We start from the raw sequence: 21,204 nt of genomic DNA on the forward strand, positions 1-21,204 counted from the left end.
GTGCTAACAGTGTTTCTTGCTGCTGCCAGCATGTGCTTTCCTCTCGCTTCTTAGCATGTGTGCAGATAGTGCCAGAGGTAGCTCATACTGGGGAAAATCTTTGTCATTTTTTTTGTGCATTTAGGAGTTTTGGAGTCATCAACATAGCTGCCTTCCTCCAGTGCAGTCAGGTTGTTTTGGGAGTGGTTTTTTTTTCATCCTTCCTACAGCCAAAGGAGACAGAGCAACATCTGGGAACAACAGAGATTTCTACAACCGCTCCAAATGTCATGCAAATTCCAAGCAAAAAGTAGGGCCAGAAACTTTGTTTTTATAAGAAAAGGGACGTGTTTTAAAGATCATGGTGTTTTACAGTGAAAAAATTACCCTCTCACTGACGTGCCTTGTTCTTTCTCTCAGGGTATTTGAAACTTTGGCAGCTCAGCAAGCCTCAACTCTCAGGATATGATGCCATTTTTGTTGATGAAGCACAGGACTGCACTCAGGGTGAGTGGTGATGGGAGACAGAGCTGCAACCTTCCTAAGCACTTTACGGAGAGGACATTTGTGTACTCAGGGGTGTGTGGGAAGTAGCACAATCAAGAAAATTCTGCCCCTCAGCTGTAACATAACTGCTCTGTTGCTTGGTCCCAGATCCTTGTAAATTCAGTAAGGCAGCTTGTAAGCAGGCTACAAGAGTACATGTGCAGCAGTTTGAGGGGTTGCTTTCAGTTGCTTTGGGCATCCAGATGTGCCATCCAGACCCATTTGCTATTGCTTTGCTGCTCACAGAGAAAAACAGAACACCAGCATAGTCAAGGACATGGTTTATTACAAGAGTGGTGAGACATTAAATGGTTCAACTATCGAAACAGCAGAGCTGCTCCACCCCACCCCAGCACTGGGTGCAAGTCTTGCCTGTTCCTTGCTCCACCCTGGGGATTCCTGAGTCACCCAGCAGAAAGCTGCTGGCTTTCTTTGCCGGGGATATGGGGAGTAGCTCTCTGTTGCAAAGCGAATTGAATCGGTTCTGCGAAGGGAACTGTGTGCTGACGGGCAAAAGAAGTGGGGCAGAAGAAGGCCTGGTTTTTGCAGCAGATATGAAACCAGCTGAAAGGCTTCTTCAGAGCAAGTGTACTCCCTGGAGACCTGCTCTCGTGAGGGTTTGGCTGTGCTTTGGCGGCTGCGTGCGATGCGAGCGGTTGGTCTGCCAGCATCACTTGAGCCTTGGTCAAAGTGAACCGAAGAGCTGAGCTGTGCGCTGAGCCTGGGTCACTGGGGATGGGTGCCAGATTTGTGCTGGGCTCCCAAGGGTGGGATGAAGCTGCTGGGCAGGAAAAAATACCAGCAGTCTGAAATAGTGGGAGGATGTTTGTAGAGCTCCCAGTCAACTACATGCTTCCCTTTGCTTCTCCCCAGTCTGTTGTCTCCTGAAGCTGTGTTGACCCTTTCTTAAATGTCGTGAGTCACCAGGCAAAAGATCTTGCCTCTGTACAAGCAAAAGATACTGTACAGTTCACTCTTGGTTTAGGAGCAGGCTCCTCCTTAATGCTCTGTTTTCCTGCAGCCATCATGGATATTGTGCTGTCGCAGACGTGTGGTGTAATCCTCGTAGGAGACCCTCACCAGAAGATCTATAGCTTCCGAGGGGCCATCAATACCCTCTACACCATGCCTCACACCCACATCTACTACCTCACGCAGGTAAGATGAGGATCTGCTGCTGTCCCTTCCTGGGCACATCCCTAATGCAGTGGAAAATGTTTCACGTCCTTTTTCAGAAGGCATCTAACAGCCAAACTTCTTGAGCTGGTCACCGTGGAGTGGTGCGTTGCCTGGATTAATGGTGTGCGTTGCTGTTGACACCCTGCACTGCAGAGCTCTTTTGTGCCTCTTAGTGGAGTGATCCCATCACTAGGAAAGCCATGTGGCTTGGAAGACAGGTGGCCTGAAAAATGGGCTGGATTGCTGGGCTGAAGCAAACTGGGGGAGTTTCACTGAGGGCAAATGCCGGGGGCTGCCCTTGGGCCACAGCAACCCCCAGCAGGGCTACAGGCCTGGGGAGGAGTGGCTGGAGAGCTGCCGGTCAGAGAGGGACTGGGGGGGGTGAGAATGAGCCAGAGTGTGCCCAGGGGGCCAAGGAGGGCAACGGCATCCTGGCTTGTGTCAGCACTGGCATGGCCAGCAGGGACAGGGAAGGGATCTCAGCCCTGGGCTGGGCACTGGTGAGGCCGCCCCTCGATTCCTGGGTTCAGTTTTGGGCCCCTCACCCCACAAAGGCCATTGAATGACTCGAGCGTGGCCAGAGAAGGGCAACGGAGCTGGGGCAGGGTCTGGAGCACAGGTCTGCTGGGGAGCGGCTGGGGGAACTGGGGGGGTTCAGTCTGGAGCAGAGGAGGCTGAGGGGAGACCTCCTGGCCCTCTGCAACTCCCTGCCAGGAGGGGGCAGAGAGGGGGGATGAGTCTCTGGAGCCAAGGAGGCAGCGCCAGGCCCCGAGGGAATGGCCTCAAGCTGCCCAGGGCAGGGTCAGGCTGGCTCTGAGGAAGGATTTCTGTGCAGAAGGGGCTGTTGGGCCTTGGAATGGGCTGCCCAGGGCAGGGGGGAGTCCCCGGGATCCCTGGAGGGGTTGAAGAGTTGGGCTGAGCCAGCGCTGAGGGATCTGGGGGAGTTGGGAATGCTCAGGGGGAGGGTCATGGTGGGGCTGGGGGAGCTTCAGGGGCTTTTCCAACACAGATGATTCTGGGATTCTGTGACATATTTGCTGGCTGCACAAACCATCTTTTTTTCTGGCTCTCTACAAACTCCAGCACTGCCACCTCTCTCCCACCACCATCCCTTTGTCTGTGATATCTCCTGCCCTGTTTGCCAAGGGAGTAATTTTCACAAGCAGCTTCAGCTGATCTGAGTTTGCCCTGGAATAGAGCTTCTGCCTTCTTTCAGCACAAGTGATGCTTGTGTCTCCAGGCTGGATTACCTAACCTGCTGCTGTGCCAACTGAAAGCTCACCCTGATTAGTTTTTTAGTATCATTAGCTACATGATGACACAATTCTCACCGCTAATATAAGGGAGGAACTATCCCTTCAGGAATCCTTCAGAATGAATCCGTTTAAACCAGTGACACAAGCTGCAGTGCAACCAGTTCCTAAGCCAGAACAGCCACCAAAACACTCGTCCACCTGAGCTGCCTTTTCCCCTCGCACCATGCCAGCCTGCCTGGGGGGCAGGGGCCAGGGACAGGCACACAGGAGCAGGGACTGCCTTTATTTGCAGTGGCACATCTTGGGACAAGTCTTGGGACTAGCCTTGCATCAGCTCACTTGTGGAGTTTTTGTGAGTAACAAGGTTTTCCACTTCTCTTTGCTGGTGGAGGTGTTGTGCTCAGCCAGGCACTGGTGGGTTTTAATCATGATGTTAGGGAAACTTGATAAGGGCTTTGACCTCACGATTCTTTGGCTGTTGGCCCCAGATCTACAGGTTAGGAAAGCACAAAGAACAACCCCCAGCCCTGCTCTGCTGCTCTTTTCCACCACCTCCACCCCCTGCCCTGCTGCAGAACAAATATGCCATATCCCATTAACTTACTGGGAAAGTTTTGGCAGTGGCCACTCTTGGGGTGGAGAGGCTGGAAACCACATTTTACCCTGTATGATAGTCCCACCTCACAGCACAGTTCCTACTGTCTTGGGTGTAAGAGTGACCAGGCTTTCTAGGAATAGTCGGGGGTGGGGGGGGGATTTGGGTGCTTTTTCTAAGAGAAAGGTTGGCCAGAAGGTTGGTGGGAATTGTATAGTTCCATATATAGTAATACTTTTGTAGGTTCTAACAAGCTCCTCTTCTTTTCCTGCTGTTTCCTTCATTTTTCCACGTAGAGTTTCAGATTTGGTCCTGAAATAGCTTACGTTGGAGCAACCATTCTGGATGTCTGCAAGGGGATCAGGAATAAGACATTAGTGGGTGGGAACCAAAAGGGTAAGTCGTGTCGGCGCATCTCTCGGCTCAGTCAGCTCTGTTCGGTGACTGGGAGTTACAGAGCCGCTGCAAAATAAACAAAACGTGTCAGGATTGATCCTGATTTATGAAGATCTTTTAAGTTTCTAAACCCGCTTTCTGACTGCCCTGGCTAACTGGGAATTTCTTCATGCAGGTGATGTGAGAGGCAGCATGGAAGGAAAGATAACAATCTTATCACGGAGCAATTTCAACGTGTTTGAGGACGCTGTGAGACTTACTGGAAGAGAGAGACCAATTAAAATACACATGATTGGGGTAAGGGGAGATTGCCAACGTGTCTTTCACATCCCAACCTCGAGTCCCCAAACCTGTTAGCCCTTGTAACAGAGACACCTACGTTGTGGCTTGAAATAGGTGTGACTGATCTGCTGTCTGTAGCACCCAGGTTTAAAACCAATATTCAAGCAGGAAAGCAGCAATCTGTTGTGGCTGGGGAAGAGGTTTTATGGAGCAGCTGTTCTCAGATCAGTGCAGGCAGTCCCTTTTTAGGCTCATCTCTTTTTTTTTTTTTTCTTTTTTTTTTCTTTTCATCAGGCTCAGCTGAGCGGGCAGCAGCTCTGGTCTGCTGGATGGGGTTGGGGCAGGGGCAGGGTGATATGTGGCTGGAACAAGTCGCTGCAAGTATTTGCATTAGATGGAGCACTGCTGACTGCCTTTGGCTGCCAGCAGTGGCACAGTGCTCCTGCATTAGGGAAATCAAAATAATTGCAGGCTGAGTATAAAAAGCAATTTTTCATGCTCTCTTAAGAGACAAAGACAATGGCTGAAGCTGAAGGTGACCTTTGGGCTTGGGGATGCCACAGAGGGCTGTGCTGTGCTCATTACTAATTTCCAATCCTGTGATGGTCTAGTCCCTGTGTTGATACACCCAGGAAAATTGCCGCACCGGCCTTTTTGGTGAGGGAAATAGGGATTTTCAGCAATGGTGAATGTTAACCCCTTGAGGGAGCAACAGTTCTGAGCTTTGCACTGATTTTTCATTTGCAAAAGGCACCCACGGGTCTGAAGGAGAGCGTGTGTGTGCGCACGTCTGCAGAAATTTGTGTGCTTGAATGGCAGGGAGGTTTTAATAAGGCTCCACATTTCAAAAGCCTCAGAGGAATCATTAGTCTTCAGACTCTGAATCATCGATACCTATGATTTAATTTGAGATCTTGTCCTGCACCCAGAAACATAGAAGCACGTGAACAGTTGTCCTAGTGCTGAATGTGTTTGAGCAAGAGCCCGGTCTTTTGAATTTTAGGCTGATATTTTAATTTCTCTTTTGCACTGGGAAACTGCATATTTCAGTGGAATGAATGTTTGAACTGTCTACCCAGGACCAAAATCCTCGTCTGCCTTTGCAATGTGGATTAAGGCAAAGTTCAGACTGACACTTCTTTCAATGGAACAAAGCAAACTGAATTGGGAAACAAGGGGGGAAAAAATAATTCCTGAAAATAAAAATTGTCGAAGCAAAGCCTTTTGTTTCAGTTTAACATTGAAAGGGAAACATTTACAGTCAGTTTAGCAAGTTTATCTTGGTTGTGGTGGCCCATTGCTTCAGGAAAGAGGATGCAGTCATGCCTAGAGCTGGCTTTGCCATGGAACAACGTGGAGTCAGTAGGCCAGCAGCATTTATGGCACAACAAACTTCTAAAGTTCTTTCTAACAAAGCAATATGCAGCTTTTGGAAGCTAAAATGACCAAACCCCAAAATTACAGAATTTTTTTCTTCTTTGAAAAGACTTTGAGTATAAAATTCTGCCGTAGCTCTGTTACAGTTCCAGTCAGACAGTTCCTGTTCTATCTGTCTGTCTGCAGAGCGGGCTGGATCTTTGCTTTTTCAGCTGCCTTTGGTTGTGCTACAGCTCCAGAGATTTCAGGAAACCAGCCCTGCATCTTCAGCACATTTCTCTTTCTCCCGCCCTCTCACCACCACCAGCCACCGGGCCCTGCTAGCTTATCTAGAAACTCTAGACAGCACCTTTACTCCTGTGTATTAAGATAAATTGTTGTTTGTTTTAGGGTCTTTGCCGTTTTGGCCTGGACAGAATTCATGATATTTGGAAGCTCAGTCAACCCGCAGATGAACGGAAAAAAGGTGAGGCCATCCTCACCCTTCTCCCTGTGATCCTCCCTCCAGCGGCAGAGACATTTTATTTTTTGCTACAGTGTTGGAAAGCAACATGCTTCTTGGTGTTTTATTTTATATTTCCTCTTGCAGTTATTTGTTGAAAACTGACTTCTCAATGGTAGTGTCATGGGCTGTGCTATTTTGGCTGCTTCAGTGACTGGTGTTAATACCAGAAATGCTGAAATTGTGGGGCCTGTGTCATGCAGCCCTCCCAAGCTTTCTGCTGTGATGCCTTATGTTGAGGGCAAGAGCCCAAGTAAACTCATAAATTGGGATTTTTTTTTTCCCCTGTGTTTTCTGATTTTACTTCATTTTTAATTTGTCTTAGGCTTTTCCTGTTTTGTTTTTAAACCTGGTGTGCTGAATGACCTGCTTTCTTTTTACTGATGGGTATCGTTTGGGAAGTAAATCATTCATTTAAAATCTTATGGCAGCTGTAGACAAGTACTGTTATATATAGCTTATATATGGGGCACAGAGACAAACAAAGGACTTACTGAACTGCCACGAGTGATTGATTATATGGGTGTTGTTATCGGTTCTTTGGAAGGTGAGCTAGCAGGAAAATTCCTTGCCAACTGGGTAAAAAGAGAGAATAACGCAAGTTGGAAGAGCCCTGGGGCTGTTTCTGCCCTGAGTCCTGCCTCCAGCTGCTCTGAAGTTGTGTTAGAAACTTTTCAGACTGCTCAGGATCTTTTCCCTTCGATTTCTGAATATCTCTGGGAGGAAGGTTGTGCAGACTTTCTAGGACACACGCTCTAGAAATGGGTGAGCTCGGGGCATGTTTGCCAACCGCTCTCTCCTGAGCTCCTTACACTTCCGTACCCTCCATCGTACACCAGTGCTGCATCTCAGAGTGAAGCTGTTTTGTGAAACTACCCACTCTGATTAAAGCATTTGAGTATGTTTTGTATCAGTAAAGAAAAAATCCTGAGCGAAACCCACCGATCACAGAGCGAGGAGTATATCCCAAGCCCTGACATCCCACAGCAACAGTCCATCGACTGCCCCACACTTGCCTTCCCTAATACTTACTCTGAAATTTGATTAGAATTTTAAAATGCCATTATATGTGTCTGTCAAGTAAGCTCATATCACCTGCTACTTTCTTTTTCAGCAAATCTTGTTATAAAAGACTCCTTTATCAAAAAATGGGAAGAGACTGAGGGCTTCATCGGTTTCAAGGATTATGCAGAGCGCGTCGAAGACAAAGACCTGGAAGTGAAGATTGCATTAGTGGAGAAATACAGAGAGCGGATCCCTGAGCTGGTGCAGAAGATTAAGAGCAGCCACGTGCAACAACAAGCTATGGCAGGTAAAGCCAAGCTGTGTCTTTGATAGGGGAGCAAATTCAGTTCTTCTTTCAATCGAGCTTCAGCGCTGAATCCACCTTGTTCTGCAAAAAGACTAACTTTGGATCAAGTCAGTCTTTTAGGGAGAAAGGAAGTTGAACAGCAGCATTTGGGGTACATCTGGGGCTCCACGTGGAGTTCAGTGCAATGAATCTGCCACCAAAGAATTGCTTAATGTGACTTTGCTACAAGCAGATAAACTTTTTTGGACACAATTATTTCCTCCAGTTGGAAAGCCCTAGGGTTTTGTCCTGCTTTTTGGCACTCCTGTAGGAACGGCCCTGTAACTTGCTGACTAAAGTTTGGGGAGGGGACAAAGCAATCACGTTAAAAATTCATCAGAAAAAGCGAATTCCTGCTTGGGAGTTGAGGCTGAGGCTCAGGTTGCTGTCAACCAGGTATTTTCCTTGGCAAAGAAGTTGTTTTCAGCAGTTTAGATTTCCAATGCAGGTTCTTTTTGCTTCTGATTTGTATTTGGAGAGAAGTGAAATGAATGCAGAATAAAATAATTTCATTTGACTTGGCGCCTTGTGAAATTAAAAATACCTTTATTGCTGTGATGACTGATCTTTCCCCTTCTTTTTCCTTCTTGTTCCCCACGTGCATGGGTTACAGATTACATAATAGGTACTGTCCACCAAGCCAAAGGTCTGGAGTTTGATACAGTGATGATTGCAGATGACTTTGTGAAAGTGCCGTGTCGCAGTGGGGATCACCAGAGAGTAACTAACTTCAGTATTGGTAAGGAAACAGCTGTGTGTGGTACCCAGCCTGCTCTGAAAGCAGGAAAGCAAAGTGTGCTGCCAGCCCTTGTCCCCTGAGTTTCTCAGTGGTGGCACGTGCCACTGGCTGTCCTAGCGATTCTTGATCTTGTAGTTTCCTTCACAGCGAGGCAGGGGAATATTCCTGCAGTCGAGCTCGTAGCTGTCTAACAACAGAGAAAGACCAACTCCACACTTGGGATAGACTGAGCTTTGCTTAAGTTCCACAGTTCGTGCTTTCGAAGAGCCCGTCCCTTCCCAGCGAGCAGAGAGGAGCTTGCAGAGTGAATCTAGAGACTGAGAAACTCCCCCAGTGCCAAGCCTGTGCCTGGGAGGTGGGAAAACATGTAGCAGTGAGCTGCTTCTCTAGGTGTGTAGAGTCCTGCCTTTGGGGGAGGAAGATGGAATGAGGCAGGAGCTGTCGGTGCTGGCAGGATCTGCACAGCAAACGCAGGAGGGTGCTGCACAGCTGTGCTGCTCTGCAAGTTCATGCTCTCCCAGAGAAGCACCTCCCAGAAATACTAGCTGAAGCATTAGTAGAATGGCAGAGCTGTTCATTCTTGTTCTCTAAAGCTATGAATGTTCTATTCTCCATCCTAGCCATGTATCCTGAGGATGAATGGAACCTGCTCTATGTAGCAGTGACACGTGCGAAGAAGTGTTTGCTAATGTCGAAGTCCCTGGAATACCTTTTAGCATTGGCTGGGGTAAGTGAAACCTTCCCAAGGTAAGCAAATCCTCGAGTGGGGTGATTTAGGGTCCTGATACCTGCACTAAAACAAGCCATTGTCACGTGGGGTCTGGCTGAGCAGCCCTGTGAGCTGCAGCAGTTCCTCAGCCGCTGTGTGAGTGCTCCAGAGGCAGAGCAGGCAGCCAGGGAGGGCAAACTCCCAGCCACCCCGCTGGGAATCCCGTTAGGGTTTGGAGTTTTGAGGCAGCTCTGCAAGCGATGATGTCTCAGGCAGGATGGGCAGCTGCTAATTTAAAAAACTGCCAGGAGAGTCAGCACCCACTACCCATAAAATCTGCCCGTCTCCGATGATTGTGTTTGGAGGAGGAGTGTGTGGTAGAGAAGCATAAAAGAAGACTATAGTGAGATTCAGCTTATGCTGAACATGGACTGTGCCCTGGCTTGTGCTGGCACAGACCAAAATAGCTGAGGACACATTTTTCCCTCAGTTTACGCTGCTCTGTACTGTGATTTCAGCAGCAGCAAGACACAAGGTTGCAGCATTATTTTTTCTTTTCAGTCCTTACGTTTGGGTGTTGTCTTCTGCAGGGCCTGAGTTCTTATCTCAGTGCAAGCGTGTGGGTTCCCTTTTCTCTGCCTGCAGTAGTTTCCACTTTATTCACTTCCTCATGATCTGCTGCTGTTTTCTGCTTGATTTTTGTTACCAGGGATTTGGAGATGTTTTGGTTTTTATTTTAAAAACAATAATGTTGCAAGTCACTTCCCAGGGAGTAAATAAAAATATGAAACAACCCGTTTCAGTATCTCAGCTCCCTCTGAGTGGTGGTGTTCCTGTTTTTTCTTTTTTCTTGTTTCTTAGGAGGGTTTTCTTCGAGTGGAGCTGAGTGCGGCTGCAAAGGACGGGGCTGCTGTAGCTTGTTCTGTGCCACAGTGTACAAGAACGCTGGAGCCCGGCTGCAGGCTGGTTGTGAAGAAGCTGCCTTTGACTCACGTATGTCCCCTCCCCGGGCTTTTGAGATCACATTTCTGAAACAGGAGCCTTCACCAGCCCCTCCAGTGACTTGTGGGGCAGCTGGGTGCTGTGACTGTTCTGAGCTGTCGCACCAGGGAGGGACATGCTGGGCGTTGAGCTTGGGTGGAAGTGAGCGGGAAGAGTCCCATAGCCCATGGCTCCCCAGCCCTTTGCTTCTGCTCACAGCCCCGGCTCCTAACTGGGGGTCACTTCCCACTTCGGGGTGGTGTTGCAGATCCCACAGATCCACTCGTGCCTTAACCTCCCTTCTGAGACTAGTTGTGGCCTCAGGTGGGGCCAGTTTGGGGGTTTTGTTGTGTCAGATCCTGTATCTGACTCTTAGAGTCTCTGTTGAGGTCATGGAACATCCGTGTGGGCTTAGCAGAGCACCCCTCACCCCAGTGACAATCTGACTTTTGGGTTCAGCTTTGATCCCACCTTCTGGTGCCAGGGTGGGTCCTTGCCCAGAGGGTGCAGTGAAGGCTGAGCTCCCCCACTGAGCACATGGTAAATCAGTGGGAGCTCCGTGACCAGGACAGGAGAGAGCAGATGGCTCATAGGACCACAGAATCCCAGAACCATCTGGGTTGGAAAAGCCCTTGCAGCTCCTCCAGCCCCACCATGACCCTCCCCCTGAGCGTTCCCAACTCCCCCAGATCCCTCAGCGCTGGCTCAGCCCGACTCTTCAACCCCTCCAGGGATCCCGGGGACTCCCCCCTGCCCTGGGCAGCCCATTCCAACGCCCAACAGCCCCTTCTGCACAGAAATCCTTCCTCAGAGCCAGCCTGACCCTGCCCTGGGCAGCTTGAGGCCATTCCCTCGGGGCCTGGCGCTGGGGCCTTGGCTCCAGAGACTCATCCCCCCTCTCTGCCCCCTCCTGGCAGGGAGTTGCAGAGGGCCAGGAGGTCTCCCCTCAGCCTCCTCTTCTCCAGACTAAACCCCACCAGGTCTAGACTAAACCCCAGCTCAGAGCCATCAGCAGCAGAGACAGGCAAAGCCTTGTCCTTCACCAGCAAAAACCCCCACAGGCACATTTTGGTCGTTGCAACTATTAAACAATCTGTCCCTTAAGGGATCTCCTCTCAAGGGAGGTGGCAGGAGATGCTTTTTCTCTTCTGCGGATGTGAGAGGGTTCTGCCTGGGGTTGGAAGCCTTCCTCCAGCCTTCCTCTTCTCTTAAATCTCCTCTTGTCTCCCCACCAGAGCAACGGCAGCAAGGATGCTGGTGGCTACCTCTGTCACGCTTGCACGCAGCAGCGCTTTGGCGCTCTGGCACCGCTCACCTTTCTCCCAGCGTTTCAGCAACAGCCCACCCAGCTTTAACGAAGCCTTCCAGCTCCCCAGAGCCCTGGCGGCACCCCAGAGCCCTCCTGCCTGCCTACGGGACAAGGCCTGATGTCACATCCCAGCTCCAAAATCGGGTGGATATTGGAGCAGGATGTTAGACCAACTCCAAGAGGAACCCTCCAGGCTCTCTGCAAGGTGTGAGACCTTTTCTTCAGCCTTCCAAGAGCTGCTCAGCATGGCTAGTGCTGCATCTCTGCACGCAACAATATGCACTATATAAACTGTATCAGATGGGACGGTTTGGGGGTTTTTTGAGCCCTCCATTACCTCTGTCACCAGCAAAACACCTCCAGTGACCAAACTGCCAGGCTATCCCTGCCTGTTCTGGTCTAATGGAAAAGAAAATGCAACGCTGAAAAGTACCTGAAGAAACACTTCATTCCCAGAAAATGGACTTTCTTATTATCAGCTCTGGGAGGAAGTCATTAATGTCTCCCAGCTGAATTAATTTCCTTACTTGACAGCCAAGGGGTTTCCCCAGACTCTGTTTCCCTTCTCCTTGCAGCAAACCATAAGGGAATAAGAGAGGCAGCGTCTGAAGAACTGCTTTGGTTTGGTTTCAGTCTAATTCAGAGACAAACTGGAGAGTGTTTTTAATGCTGAAGTTAAATCTGTAACAACAAAAAGCCTTAGTGCTTCCTTTTTCCTCTTCCCTTCTGTTAAGAAGTCGTCTTGGGTTGCACTTATTTACCAACCATCACAGTAGCAGTGGTGCAAGCAGCGTAATGGTTCTTGTAAATCAGATGGCAGCTTATGCTCTCCGTTTGAAGACGCCCTGGCTTGTTGTACCATGTGGAGATCAAAACTGAAACCAATTTCAGAAGAGATCTCTTCTTGGACACAGGCCCAGAGCCATCAGCGGTGTTTGCTGGAGGAAGCTTTATGCATCCTGTTGATTTCCAGTTGATTCACTGAATGGCAGCCGCTTCCCTGCCTCTCCTTTGGCTTCCAAAGCACCAACTCCACCCCTCACCTAAACACGGGCAGAACTTCAGCCCAGACATGGACCTTTGGTGTAACTGCAAAGCCCTCGCTGCTGTGGAGATGGATTTCACCCCACCCCAGCTCCTGTCTGTCCCCGCTCACCTCCCCACATTGCCCGCCCAGACAAAAAATCAACTGCTCTGTGTCCATTACTTTTATACACAATTATATGCACAATTATTATACACAATATATAAACATTTATACATAAAAAGGCATCAGTATAAAGCTGCCTGTTCTGCAGCGCGGAGGAAACGAGTGGATAACAACAGACAATGGACAAAGGGAAAACACACAAAGAAGAATATTTCCTAAGTTGTGCTGTTGCCTTCAGTCTTTGACAGTGTCTGTAGTGAAGTCGCTCCTGCTTGTGGTCCCCTGCGAGCGGCCGGAGCCGGCGGGCACCTGGGGTTGGTGCTGAAAGTGCCTCCAAAGGATCCCTGAGCTGTGGGCGAGGTGCCGACCGCGGTGGGACGGCGCCGGCCCCCGTGGCTGCGGTCGCGGGAGCACCAGTGGCTGGCTGGAAGAGAGCAGGAAGGGGGTGAGGACACCCTGGAGGGATGCTCAGCACTGCTTTCTGGGTTCTGAGGGGAATTTAGGGGCAAAACAGCTCTAGGGCTGGGGCTGGTGTCCAGCTGGCCATGCTCCTGCCCAGGGAATGGGTGCTACTCAGGGCAGGGCAGCCCAGCTTCACCCCCCAGCACCCAAACCCTCTTCCCTGCACCCCAAACACCTCCAGCTCGCCCCCTGCCACCCACCAGCACCCCCAGGACCACCTCCTCCAAATTCCACCTCCTGATGCAGAACGTCCACCACCTCCAGACCACCCTGGGGTGCTCACAGGGCTCACCCACCTGTTCACCTTTGGGTGCTGGAGCGGTCTCACCCACAAAAGTCACTTTTTCATGCTGGGAAGAGCAGCTGCATGTGCCTGGGGCGAGGATGCTCCGGTGCAGAGGGCGGCTGGGGACTGGGATGCGCTCTGCCACGTGCCACTGCCGCCACTCGGGGAAGCATCCGCCTTCCTGTGGGAGCCCCGAGCATCCTCCAGCCTGGTGGGTGCACCGAGTTGCCCGGTGATGGGTGCTCAGCCCGTGGGCAAGACACCGGGCGGTGTCACCTCCTCGTTCTCAGCAGCACGAGCCACCATGGGGATGGCCACTGCCGCGTAGTCCGGCCTCATGCGCCTGCGGAGGGGAGAGGAGCGTCAACGACACCCAAAGGTCTTTCCCCTGGCTTTCAGGAAAGTGCAGAGACCAAGGACAACTCATCACCGGGGTGGAAAGCCCTCATGGGGCTTGACACACTTACATTTTCATCCTCCAGCAGCAGCAGGCCACGACGCCAGCGACCACCAGCACCGAGAGCCCTGCGGGAGAGATTTGACTCATCTTCCAACACCCGGCCAAGGGACCAAGCGGCTCCACAAAAAGCTGAAAACGCTTTGTGCGTGTTCACAAGGTGCCCTCCCCACCCTGGGGAAGAAATTTGGGTGCTGCACCCTTCCTCCCTTGGAGGCACTGCCCTCGACCATGGCATAAACCTCCCACAGCCCCAAGGTGAGCTTTTAGGCTAAAAAAATAAAGAAAACAAGACCCTGCTTGCCAAAATAAGCTTTTTGCCAGGCTTACCAATGGAAGGGGCCAGGATCGGGATGGAAACTGAAAAAGTAAAGAGAAATGGAGATTTTTTTTAGCTGCAAAGCCAGGAAAAAGAGGGAGTCTGGGGGGACCCTCACTAAAGAGAGGGTTGGAAACGAGGGAAAAAAGTATTGAAAAAGTAAAAGAGCCTTTGCCCATTGAAACCAGCCCCATTGGTGGGAGAGGCGGCCTGACCTGCAGTGTGGTCCACAGGGGTAGGAGGCAGTGGGGTTGTCCCCAGAGATGTCCCCTGGGCTGTCCCCTCTCCCGGTGTGGATGTCTCCAGTGCTGGGGGCATCTCCGGTGGTGTGGATGGCTCCAGTGGTGGCCCATCAGGGGCTGGGGGCACGGGCGACTGGCTGGCAGCTCTGGGCAGCCCAGGCGCTGCTGCTGGAGAGGGGCTGGAGGTTGGGTTGGTATCAGTGGATCCTGCTGGGGGAAATGGTGTAAAATCTTTCAAGTTGAGGTTGCGGTCAGGCATGGTCCAGGCAGTGCTGTTATTTTGGTGCCCAGCCTCGTGCCTGGTTCAGGCGGGGGCGATACAGCTACAAAATGGCATCATTTCATGCAACGGAATTAATTCACAGAATCCCAGAACCATCGGGGTTGGAAAAGCCCTTGAAGCTCCTCCAGCCCCACCATGACCCTCCCCCTGAGCGTTCCCAACTCCCCCAGATCCCTCAGCGCTGGCTCAGCCCGACTCTTCAACCCCTCCAGGGATCCCGGGGACTCCCCCCTGCCCTGGGCAGCCCATTCCAAGGCCCAACAGCCCCTTCTGCACAGAAATCCTTCCTCAGAGCCAGCCTGACCCTGCCCTGGGCAGCTTGAGGCCATTCCCTCGGGGCCTGGCGCTGGGGCCTTGGCTCCAGAGACTCATCCCCCCTCTCTGCCCCCTCCTGGCAGGGAGTTGCAGAGGGCCAGGAGGTCTCCCCTCAGCCTCCTCCTCTCCAGACTGAACCCCCCCAGTTCCCCCAGCCGCTCCTCAATCATGCAATTGAAATACTTCGCTTTCCACACCACGGCAGTGCTGGTTTTGCTGCGACGACTGTCACAGCATCCCCAAACCAACCCCCCACCCCGTGGGCTGCGTTTGCCCCTTCCTCACCCCTCTGGGTCCTCTCAGTGTGCGACGTGGTCGGGAGCTCAGGGCTGGGGGTTTGTGGAGGTAGAGCTGGGTCCCCTTTGGGAAGACACAACATGGAAACACCATCAAGAACAACCCCCGGGCTGCCCCGCATCCTCCTCCGCCACGCTGGTGATGGAGGTGTCCCCCCGCCCCGGTCCCCATCGCGTCCCGGCTGCCGAGCGAGGGCTTACGGATGCATTTCAGCGTGGTCTGGGTCCAGTCGGGCTCGCTGGACCCCTCAAGGAGGACGCACTGGATGAGGCTGGAGGTACCAGCTTGGCGCTTGTAGCCCGGGTTGCAGGTGTAGCGCAGGTGGGTGTTGAGCAGCAAGTTGTTGTCTGCGTCGATATGCGCGTTGGCCACATCCTTGGGCCGGCTGCATCGCAGTGTTGCTGGAGGAGAGGGGAAAAAAAAAAAAAAGAGATTCAGGGAGATTAAGCACCTTCTGGCCCTGGCTCGCTGTGTTGAGCAGCACCCAGAGGGGGACAAATCCTGCCTGGGGCTGGGAATGGAGTATCAGTGGTGCCCCAGGGCTGGGAAAGCCCCAGCCAGCCTGCAGAAAGACAGTGGTGAGCTGGTTGTGGCTGTGCACGGGGGATGGAGAAGGGGAAAGCTCCGTTTCTGGCACGTTTGTGGTCACTTAGAGCAGCTCCTCTGGTCACTGAAGACTTCTTACAGAATTTCATTCCCCTGCAGCGACCATCCTGGCTGCGACCTGCCCCCAAGCTGCTGCGTTTCAGCTGCACTCACCACCCTCTTTCTTCTCTGCTCATTTTGCAGCTGGACGCGAAGAATTCCAGGCACTGTGTGAGTTCTCCAGCTACTTCCTGGGGTTTTCTCCCTCCCGGAGGCTGCAGCCCACAGCCCCGGAGGCAGCTGAAATCTGAGCATCACATGGCCAGGCGATGGGGCAGTGATGATCTATGAGTTACGGCTTTTTTTCATCCACAGAAGGGCTTGTGCTTCCCCTTTGGCCTTGATTTGAGGTCGATTTCATAAGAGGATGTTAGAATTTCTCTGGTGCAATGGAGAAAGTTTCTTAGTTGCCTCAAAACCATGCCCATGCCTGGACCCACGACCCTGGCTACTGCCTGCTCCTATCTCCTGACATGAATCACTGTGGAGAGGTGATGCTCCGGCGCTGGGATGCAGAGATGCACAGTGGGGATAAAGCAACTTACAGCCAGGCTGGAGTGGTCCCCAGCGGGGAAGGAGTGATGCATGGCTGGGGTGGAGCGATATACGACTGGGATGGAGCAGTGCGTGGCCGGAATGGAGCGATGCACAGCCAGGATGGAGCAATATATGGCTGGGATGGAACAATATACAGAATCACAGACTCATCTCATTTGGAAAAGCCCTTGCAGCTCCTCCAGCCCCACCATGACCCTCCCCCTGACCGTTCCCAACTCCCCCAGACCCCTCAGCGCTGGCTCAGCCCGACTCTTCAACCCCTCCAGGGATCCCGGGGACTCCCCCCTGCCCTGGGCAGCCCATTCCAAGGCCCAACAGCCCCTTCTGCACAGAAATCCTTCCTAATATATCCGGCGAGGATGGAGCAATGCACAGCTGGGATGGAGCGATGTGCGGGATGTGATGCACAGCCAGGACAAGTCAAGGCATGGCCAGGACAGAGCGATGCCAGGAGCACGCTGGGGGCGGGAATGCACCGGTGATGGGGACGGGAGTGTGATGGCAGTGGGGACGGGAGCACAGTGAGGACAGGAACATGATGCAGACAGGAGCACGGTGGGACAGGAGGACAATGGGGACAGGAGCATGGTGGAGACAGGAGGACAATGAGGACAGAAGCACGGTGGCAGTGGGGACACAACATGCTCCTCCAGGCACCCAAAACACCTGGAGATAAAAATCTAAAAATCCTGCCCCAATCTGTTATCTATCCCCACAACATCCCAGGGCAGGGGGCTGCCCCGTTTTGGTGGGGCTGTGACATGTCCTCTGGGTCACCCCAAAGAGCTGCAGCCGCCGTGCCCAGAGGGCACGAGTGTTGTGGCAGCCACGGATGTGCTGAGCACGTTGGTTCTCAGCCTCCTCTTGGGGTGGCAGCAAAATTTCTGGGAGTGTTTCGAGGAAACGCCACGGGCCGTTTTGCAATGCCCTCACATGTCGCCAGGCCTGAAGCCGTGCCACAAAAGAAATGAAAAGCCCTTCCAGTGCCAAGACAACCTGCAGCCAAGTCTGCGAAGGGAGTGGAGCAAGAAATCCAGCCAGAAATGTCAAAAGTCTGGAAGAAACAAGGACATGCAAGGCCCATTTATGACTTTCAGTTTTTAAACCTAATCTCGTCATCCTAATCCCATTGAAGCACTTTTTTCTCTGGTTGATTTGATTGTAAAATAATCTCTTCCAAAAAACGCCCAAATCCTTCGACAGCAAGACCCCGGTGTCTCTGCTCTCCAGGATCATGACCCCGGCATCTTGTGCCATCGCTGCACTGATTTCAGTCCGTTTGCTGAGACAAAACACGTGCCGAGGGGTAAAAAGGAGAGGAAATCCTTAGGGATTCAGATTTCTGGTGCTGTCACAGCCCTGGAGATGTGTGGCCAAGATTTAGTTTTGCTTTTAAACCTTTATACTGAATTGGAAATGGTGTAAACATGGATGGATGGGGAGAGCTGTGACCGTTATAAAGTCTTGCTTCCAAGCAAGATCTGTGGTAACTACAAACCTCTCCCTCTCTTATTTTCTTTTTTATTGAAGCAGATTGATAAAATCCCCTGGATCTGGGCACCATCCAGGGACTTGCACGCAGAAAAAAAACCCACATCTGCCTTCTTTAATTCAAGGAAAAGTTCACAAGACTCTTCCAGGATAGCCAAAAGCATCTCTCCTTGTCTCCGCTCTCTCTGAACTTTGTGGTCAAGTTTTCCCACTGACATATCAGCCCTGGTGCTTAAAGACTCGTCTCATCGTTAACTGACCTCCCAAACCATGGTGCCAGGTACCAGCCTTCCTGGGAAAATACCTCCAGCTGCCTTATTTCCATCCGAATTCCCTTCATCCCGCTGTTAGTACATTTCCAGGATGACATACGTGCATTATTCAGGGTTTTTTGTATTGGCATGAATTAAGCACATATTTTCGGTTTATTTTGTTTGGCTTTCTCTACCAGCGACCTCAAATGACGCTGGTGAGGGACATCTTGTCCCAGCACGTTGGGACAAACCATGGGCACGTGTCCAGGGTGAGTCCTGGGATGGAGATGCTGCTGTGTGCTGTCATCCCACATCGTGGAGATGTCCCCTTCCAGCTTCACGGGGCTGCAGGGGGCTGCACAACCACAGCTAGACACCAGAGAATCCACATCGGGAAAACTTGACTATTTTTCTTAGAAAATTATCAGCCAAAGGGCCGGAGCGCTGCTCATTTTCTCCTAGTGGTTTAAAAACCATAAGCCAAACAAAATGGAGAAAAATTTCAAAAGTTTGTGCCCAAGAATGGTAGAATTCATGAGAAACACCAAAATCACAAAAATAAACACAACTTTTTCACGGTTTAACTGAAAAAATATTTACAATGGACCAGCTGTGCCAGGGATGAAAAGCAAGAGAGGATGTGATGCCCAGTGCCAGCATTGTGGGATGCATCAGCACGGCCAGCACAGAGGGGCTGTGGCACCTCCCGAATTATCCACCAACTGAATTAAAACCAATAAATATTATTATTGTTCTCTAACACCCCAGATAACCACGTTTTCTGCCTCACACCACGGTCCTGATTGCATCAGCGCTACCAGGAACAGAGCCTGCAGGTCTGGGCCGGGGCTGTGGGAGAATATTGCCCTTGGGAAAATATTTTTAGCCTGTTCCTGAGATGCATTTGGCAATTTGGCAGTGCCTGCACCTCTTCTGCCGTGTTTTTTGCACTGCAGTCAGTTTACAGCCCTCACTGCCCCCTCCAGCTGTTTGGAAATAGGAAAAAATCTGTTTTCTAGGGCGTTGCAGCTTTGACAGCAGACAGGAGCCAGGAGAAGGGACAGAGATAAAGTCAGCTTGAACTTCTGCAGGCCTTTCCAGCGCTGTTTCCTGCGTTTCCACATAAATCTTCCACAATTCCTGTATCTTCAGTTAATTATTTCCTAATGGTCACGCTGGTGCTGCCAGTGGCTCCCCCGTCCACGCTGAGCTGCGATGGTGATTTTTCCTGAAGCTGCTGTGTCCAGAGAAGGGCAACGGAGCTGGGGCAGGGTCTGGAGCACAGGTCTGCTGGGGAGCGGCTGGGGGAACTGGGGGGGTTCAGTCTGGAGAAGAGGAGGCTGAGGGGAGACCTCCTGGCCCTCTACAGCTACCTGGCCAGGAGGGTGGAGCAAGGTGGGGGTCAGTCTCTTCTCCCCACAAGCAATAGGACAAGAGAAAATGGCCTCAAGTTGCACCAGGGGAGGTTTAGGTTGGATATTAGGAACAATTTCTCCCCTGAAAGGGGTTGTCAAGCGCTGGAACAGGCTGCCCAGGGGAGTGGTGGAGTCCCCAAACTGGAGGTATTTAGAAGACACATAGACGTGGCTCTTGGGGACGTGGGTTAGTGCTGGGCTTGGTGCTGGGAGAACGGTTGGACTTGATGGTCTTCAAGGGTTTTTTCCAACCTGAATGACTCTGTGGGTTTGTGCTTTTGGAGAGGCGAGACACAATGCGACATTCCCGGTCCAGTGGCGCTGCTCGGCCGTGGCCAAGGCATAATCCTGTGGAAAACCCACAGACCCCACCCAGGGTGAAATCTCACGGTGATGCAGCTCCCACGGGTCCATCACACAGACCCTAAAAATCACCCCCAGCCTCCCTGGATGCTGGTGGGGAGGTGGCGTGGGCACCCGCAGAGGTGCAAGGGGAACACAGGGGTGCAGCCTGGGCACCCCAGGGTGCAGTGTGGGTGCCCTGGGGGTGGGCATGGGGCATGTAGAGAGGGGTGTAGGCATGCAGTGACCAGTGTGGGCACCCCAGAGAGGGATGTGGGCATGCCAAGGGGCAGCGTGGGCACCCCAGGAAGCAGTGTGGGTACCCCAGGGTGCTGCATGGGTACCCCAGGAGTGGGCATGGGGCACCTACAGGGGAGTGTGGGCATGCAGGGAGCAGCATGGGCACCCCAGGGTGCAAGGAGCGGCGTTTGCACCCCAAGGTGCAGGGAGCAGCGTGGGCACCCCAGGGTGCAGCATGGATACCCCAGGAAGCTGCTAGGGAACCCCGGGGTGCGGTGTGGGTGTCCTGGGGGGGTGCATGGGCCACCAAGAGAGGTGTGTGGGCATGCAGGGAGCAGTGTGGGCACCCCAGGGTGCAGCATGGGTACCCCAGGGGTGGGCATGGGTCACCCAGAGAGAGGTGTGGGCATGCAGGGAGCAGCGAGGGTACCCCAGGGTGCAGTGTGGGTGCCCTGGGGGGGTGCATGGGGCACCGAGAGAGGGGTGTGGGTGTGCAGGGAGCAGCGTGGGCACCCCGGGGAGCAGCGTGGAGACCCCGAGTGGGAGCTCGGCTACCCCGGGGAGAAGCGCGGGCGGACCGGGGAGGGCGCGGGCGGACCGGGGCGAGCCGGGGAGCCCGGGGAAGCCCCAACTTACCGGTATCAGCGGCGACCCAGGGCAGCAGGAGGGCGACGGTACCGCAGAGCAGCGGCAGCAGCGGCCGCGCCATGGGACGGCGGCGGCCCCGGGGCCGGGCCGGGGGCTCAGGGCTCCCGCGGAGGCTCCGCGGCTCTGCCCCGCCGCCGCCCGCCGCCGCAGCCGGCCATGCCCGGCGTGGCCCGGACCGCTCTCCCCATTCGCTTTCGCTTTCGCTTTCGCCTCCGGTCACCGGGAGGTCCTGCAGGGATGGGGAGCCCGGGGGGGTGCAGTGCCCGGGGGAGGGATTCGGTACCCGAGCGGGGTGCGATGCCCGGGGGGTGGAACACCTGGAGGGGGATGGAATACCGGGGGGGAGATACCTGGGAGGGTGCGATAACGGGGGGGGGGGGGGGGATGTATTCCGGGGGGGGGTGTGACGGGAGATAACTGGGGGTGTGCAATACTGGGGGGATGAAATATTTGAAGAGAGCGATGCGATACCTGGAGGGGGATGTAATACCGGGAAAGGGGGGGGGGGGAGATACCTGGGAGGGTGCCATACCGGGGGGAGAATGTAATACCGGGGGGGCGGGGGGAGATAGCCAGAGGCAATGAAATATTTGAAGGAG

At 52.8% G+C, this 21,204-nt stretch overlaps 2 protein-coding genes across 3 annotated transcripts in view; one reads left to right on the forward strand and one right to left on the reverse strand.

Moving 5' to 3' along the window:
• FBH1 (F-box DNA helicase 1) overlaps positions 1–11,256 on the forward strand; it is a 29,869-nt gene extending 18,613 nt beyond the window's left edge. The window contains exons 12-21 of the mRNA XM_074903560.1: positions 400–486; positions 1,547–1,683; positions 3,852–3,951; positions 4,127–4,248; positions 6,001–6,076; positions 7,227–7,424; positions 8,077–8,202; positions 8,823–8,929; positions 9,773–9,904; positions 11,128–11,256. Coding sequence (XP_074759661.1) covers positions 400–486; positions 1,547–1,683; positions 3,852–3,951; positions 4,127–4,248; positions 6,001–6,076; positions 7,227–7,424; positions 8,077–8,202; positions 8,823–8,929; positions 9,773–9,904; positions 11,128–11,247 — 1,205 coding nt within the window. The 3' untranslated portion in view covers positions 11,248–11,256. The remainder of the gene's footprint in view (positions 1–399; positions 487–1,546; positions 1,684–3,851; positions 3,952–4,126; positions 4,249–6,000; positions 6,077–7,226; positions 7,425–8,076; positions 8,203–8,822; positions 8,930–9,772; positions 9,905–11,127) is intronic.
• A 2,045-nt stretch (positions 11,257–13,301) lies between these two features.
• IL15RA (interleukin 15 receptor subunit alpha) lies at positions 13,302–20,765 on the reverse strand. Of its 2 annotated transcripts, none has more exons than XM_074903562.1 (7): positions 20,594–20,765; positions 15,213–15,413; positions 15,001–15,075; positions 14,091–14,324; positions 13,887–13,916; positions 13,567–13,624; positions 13,302–13,442 (listed from the first exon to the last, which is right to left on the reverse strand). In XM_074903562.1, exons 1-7 carry the CDS (start codon positions 20,664–20,666, stop codon positions 13,343–13,345), a joined length of 771 nt encoding a protein of 256 aa, XP_074759663.1. In that variant the 5' UTR covers positions 20,667–20,765; the 3' UTR covers positions 13,302–13,342. The 2 variants fall into 2 exon arrangements, with proteins under 2 accessions (XP_074759663.1, XP_074759662.1); XM_074903561.1 differs by having other exon boundaries at positions 14,091–14,327.
• Positions 20,766–21,204: the final 439 nt, after the last annotated feature.

Source organism: Athene noctua, chromosome 3, assembly GCF_965140245.1.
Source record: "Athene noctua chromosome 3, bAthNoc1.hap1.1, whole genome shotgun sequence".
NCBI lineage: Eukaryota > Metazoa > Chordata > Aves > Strigiformes > Strigidae > Athene > Athene noctua.